Source organism: Nanorana parkeri, unplaced genomic scaffold (assembly GCF_000935625.1).
Source record: "Nanorana parkeri isolate BGI_ZX_2015 unplaced genomic scaffold, ASM93562v1 scaffold2232, whole genome shotgun sequence".
Taxonomy (NCBI): domain Eukaryota; kingdom Metazoa; phylum Chordata; class Amphibia; order Anura; family Dicroglossidae; genus Nanorana; species Nanorana parkeri.
Window position 1 is genome coordinate 118,440 of NW_017308500.1, and position 4,793 is coordinate 123,232.

The 4,793-nt window shown below is 50.5% G+C and overlaps 1 protein-coding gene across 1 annotated transcript in view; it reads right to left on the reverse strand.

The window, feature by feature from the left end:
• Nucleotides 1-4,793, reverse strand: part of GPR156 (G protein-coupled receptor 156) — a 16,128-nt gene that overhangs the window by 10,618 nt on the left and 717 nt on the right. The window contains exons 3-7 of the mRNA XM_018573089.1: nucleotides 4,367-4,490; nucleotides 3,733-3,843; nucleotides 3,007-3,132; nucleotides 1,680-1,775; nucleotides 22-277 (exon numbers count right to left, since the gene is read on the reverse strand). Coding sequence (XP_018428591.1) covers nucleotides 22-277; nucleotides 1,680-1,775; nucleotides 3,007-3,132; nucleotides 3,733-3,843; nucleotides 4,367-4,490 — 713 coding nt within the window. The remainder of the gene's footprint in view (nucleotides 1-21; nucleotides 278-1,679; nucleotides 1,776-3,006; nucleotides 3,133-3,732; nucleotides 3,844-4,366; nucleotides 4,491-4,793) is intronic.

A 4,793-nucleotide genomic window follows, 5' to 3' on the forward strand; every position in this document is an offset into this window, starting at 1 on the left:
CCCCCCCCCGCACACACACACACACTTTGTATATCAGTACCTGTGGGATGAAGATGAGGCAGTTGATGGCGGCAGTACAGATGAGGATGCTGCTAGATGTCACCCCATAGACCAAGTTGGGCCAGTTGTGGAAGAATCGATTGGCCAAGAGGACAACCCCGGTGCTCACAGCCACCAACGTGGTGCCCACCATGATGACCAGAGACTGGTTAACCGGCGGCGTGCTGATGTTCTTGGTCAGGCCGGCCAAGTAACTCCCATAGATCAGGAGAATGCCCTGAAATGAACAAGAAGTATTATTAGGGTAGGTCCACCCAAAAGTGACGTGTTTTAGTAATAGGTAAAGCCCGGTGGGCTGAGTCGACTGCTGGATTATTGTACACTATACTGCCAAAAGTATTGGGACGCCTTTACACGCACATGAAATTCCTGGGCAATGAGATCACCGTGCCAGAATTCCCAGCTCTGTTCCTGTCTACCCAGAACAGTGTACCTCCACCTTGTACTGGTTGCATGGAGAGCATTCACAGAGTGGCCTGATGTATATAAACATCAGGCATCTCTTGCTTATTCATCATTGCATCCTGTACGTACCGGGCCCCTGTGGGTCTGGACCCCATAGCAGTCCCATGGGTGGTTATGTTTCTGCGGTTGTGGTTACAGGTATGCCTTTGGGAACTGCAATCTCTGACACAATACCTTTCTCTCATTATAGCTGCATCTCGAAAAAAGCAATGTCCACCTATTACATGGGGCCCCCTCATCCCCCATGCTAAGACACCGTGCCTCATTATGGCTTCCGAATAGGAAAGAGTTATTGTCATGGTCCTTCCGGGAGATCCTGCGAACGCTGAGGATCCCTAGTGTCATAAGAAGACGTACTGGGCAGGGCATGGATTTGGAATCCTCAGCACTCCCAGGATTTCCCTTTTTGCATGGGGTGGGCAGAGGGGGTCTGATCTGATAAGTGAACCTTGCTTTTGTAGTGCAAGGTCACCTTCAGTTGTTCTGTATCTTGGTCATAATTCATCCGGATCCAATCAAAACTCTCAAACTAGAGTTAGAAGATTCAGCATTGAATCCCAGGTATACAGATGCTCTGTTCACAACTGTTAGCTTCACAGCACAGTATGGCCACCAGATGGGCCTGAGGAGCAAGATGAGGTTACAGATGTAAAAGAGTAAAAGATGAGGTTACAACGAGTAAAACGATACCCAACATGCCCAGGTTACAAATTGCGTGCGTCCGTGAAACGGCGTAAAACTGCAGTACCCCAAAAAATCAATAGAAGACGCTTTAAAAGCCCCCACAGGCATGCGCGAAATGTGTGCAGTACACAGGCTGCGCGTGCGTAACGCGCCTGCGCCACTTAGCATTTTCAGGCGCTAGCCAGGCTGGGGGAGGTCCCCAGCACACACCATCCGCCCCGTCAGCCCTGCTATTGGCTCCTGGTTAGGGAAGCTTCCTGGTCGCCTCGGCAACCAGGGGGTGGTCCTTGGTTTCCCTGGGTATTTAAACCAGTCAGATCCCCTCACTGCAGAACAGGATCCGGTAACCCCGAGAAGGACACACAGAGAGGACAGTTGCTGAGCGTTCTCCCGTACACCGGCTGATAAAACCGCCATAACACTCTGGGAACCGCCATTCATTCTTTGTGTCCTCCCAGCTTTGCTCTTACCTTGAAGCCCAACAACAGGGCGACCCAGAAGTCTGCGTAGAGGGAGGAGCAGGAGAGGGTTCTGGTCACAGCGCAGTGTGTTCCTCGCTCAGCGGCCTGGGGAAGAGAAGTACAACAAACGTATATCGGTGGTTCATGGGTTTCAGAGACCAACTGTCTGGAAAAATGCAAAGAAAGTAAAGTTTTCCGTGTCTCCCGAACCACTGAGGGCTGCGTGATTAGTGGGCCGGGTGCAAACGCTAAACGGGGGTTCCTCTGTGCCCCAAACTATCAATTGTTCCAGGACAAGCATCTCAAAGCCCCGTCTGAGACCTCCTCCCCCTGATGTGTGAAATGGGTCAGAGGAGGAGGTCCCAGGTGGGCCTTCACGTTGCTTGTACTGGAACAATAAAGCTTTACGAGCTCTGTATTATACAGTGAAATGGGTCATATGAGGAGGTGCCAATTGGGCCTTCACGTTGCTTGTACTGGAACAATAAAGCTTTACGAGCTCTGTATTATACAGTGAAATGGGTCATATGAGGAGGTGCCAATTGGGCCTTCACGTTGCTTGTTCTGGAATAATAAAGGTTTATGAGTTCTGGATTGTGCAGTCAAATGGGTCAGAGGAGGAGGTCCCTGGTGGGCCTTCACGTTGCTTGTTCTGGAATAATAAAGCTTTGCGAGCTCTGGATTTTACAGTAAAATGGGTCAGAGGAGGAGGTCCCAGGTGGGCCTTCACGTTGCTTGTTCTGGAATAATAAAGGTTTATGAGTTCTGGATTGTGCAGTCAAATGGGTCAGAGGAGGAGGTCCCTGGTGGGCCTTCACGTTGCTTGTTCTGGAATAATAAAGCTTTATGAGTTCTGGATTGTACAGTGAAATGGGTCAGAGGAGGAGGTCCCAGGTGGGCCTTCACGTTGCTTGTTCTGGAATAATAAAGGTTTATGAGTTCTGGATTGTACAGTGAAATGGGTCAGAGGAGAAGGTCCCAGTTGGGTCTTCACGTTGCTTGTTCTGGGACAATAAAGCTTTATGAGCTATGGATTGTACAATGGGCCACCGGCTGTTTTTCTTTGGACTTACTGTCTAGAGCACTGCCCCGGGCTGGGTGTGAAGGGCCGATGTAACAAACTCTATTGTATATAAAGTGTGATAGACTCTCCATTTGTTTCCAGATCCTGTCCGCCAAAGAGGACTGTTTCCTCTTCCAGTACGTTATTGAACTGTTGAACTAAAACATGGAGAGGACATACAAACTCCATGCAGATAGTGTCCTGCTTGGGTTTAGATGAAGCTTTGGTGTGTGTGGAAGCAGTGAAGGGGGCTCAGGTCTGATGGCTCCTCACCTTGATGCTGGCACTGACATTCTGGGCACAGAGGACGGGGTCAGACAACACCCAGGACAGGAGCAGCATGGAGTCAACGAAGAGCAGGGCCGCCTGTAGGCCCAGCAGCGTCAGATCCTTTATAATCTGAGGGACAGAAACAAGAGTCAGCGAAATCTCATAAGAGGACCTGTCACTGCGACCATTCCCTCTCTGTGTATCAGGGGTAGCAAACCTCCGACCCTCCAGCTGTGGGTGAAACTACAAATCCCATGATGCATCTCTCTCCGGGAGTCCTGTCTGTGGCTGTGAGAATCTTGCAATGCCTCGTGGGATTTGTAGTTCCACCACAGCTGGAGGATATTGGGGTTCAGGTCAGCAATGAGGGGTATAACCATTGACGGCTCTAACAATATTGGGGTTCAGGTCAGAGATGAGAGGTATACCCACTGACAGCTCTGACATTATTGGGGTTCAGGTCAGAAATGAGGGGTATACCCACTGACAGCTCTGACATTATTGGGGTTCAGGTCAGAAATGAGGGGTATAACCACTGACAGCTCTGACAATATTGGGGTTCAGGACAGAAATTAGGGGTATAACCACTGACAGCTCTGACAATATTGGGGTTCAGGTCAGAGATTAGAGGTATAACCACTGACAGCTCTGACAATATTGGGGTTCAGGTCAGAGATTAGAGGTATAACCACTGACAGCTCTGACAATATTGGGGTTCAGTATACTCACCACTCGTTTATCGGGGACGCGATGGGTGAACACGCGGTGGAGTCTCCAGCTCTTCCCCAGCAACGGCCCGAATACCAGAGACACCCCAATATACAGGAGGCTGATCCTCACCTGAGAGCCGAGACACAAGACACAAGTCAGTGCAACCTGCGATCACAGCAAGACAGATCTCGTCATAGAAGGTACGTCCTTGTCAGTCACAGACCTTGTGCGTAGAAGGTACGTCCTTGTCAGTCAGTCACAGACCTTGTGCGTAGAAGGTACGTCCTTGTCAGTCGGTCACAGACCTTGTGCGTAGAAGGTACGTCCTTGTCAGTCAGTCACAGACCTTGTGTGTAGAAGGTACATCCTTGCCAGTCAGTCACAGACCTTGTGCGTAGAAGGCACGTCCTTGTCAGTCAGTCACATACCTTGTGCGTAGAAGGTACGTCCTTGTCAGTCGGTCACAGACCTTGTGCGTAGAAGGTACGTCCTTGTCAGTCAGTCACAGACCTTGTGCGTAGAAGGTACGTCCTTGTCAGTCGGTCACAGACCTTGTGCTTAGAAGGTACATCCTTGTCAGTCAGTCACAGACCTTGTGTGTAGAAGGTACGTCCTTGTCAGTCAGTCACAGACCTTGTGCGCTTTCACTCACCTGGATAACGGTCTGGATGGAGGAGGCGGCTTCCTGTGCAGCAAACATGAACGCGCTGACGTACACGACAAGGCTGCCCAGCAGGATGACCAGGTTGAGGTTGGGGCTGGACATCTTCACCACCCTGAGGAGACATTGTCGGTACAAATCAGATTCATTGGCAATAATCAGTCGTGTGATAGGCCGAGATCAATAATATATTTGTGGGGGGAGGGGGGGGGCTTCATTAACTGATCATTGATCTTTAAGTCTCACCTTTATAGTGCTGCACCCCCTCCAGTGCTCTGTGCTGGCAAAGCTGAGTAACAGCCACGCCCCCTCAGGCTTGTGTTGCAGTGAAGGGGAGTGGGCGTGTCTAACTAGATCTGTTACTGAGTGCTGGTGACTGAGCGCACTAGCCCTGGCACTGGCGCCTGTTGGGCTGCAC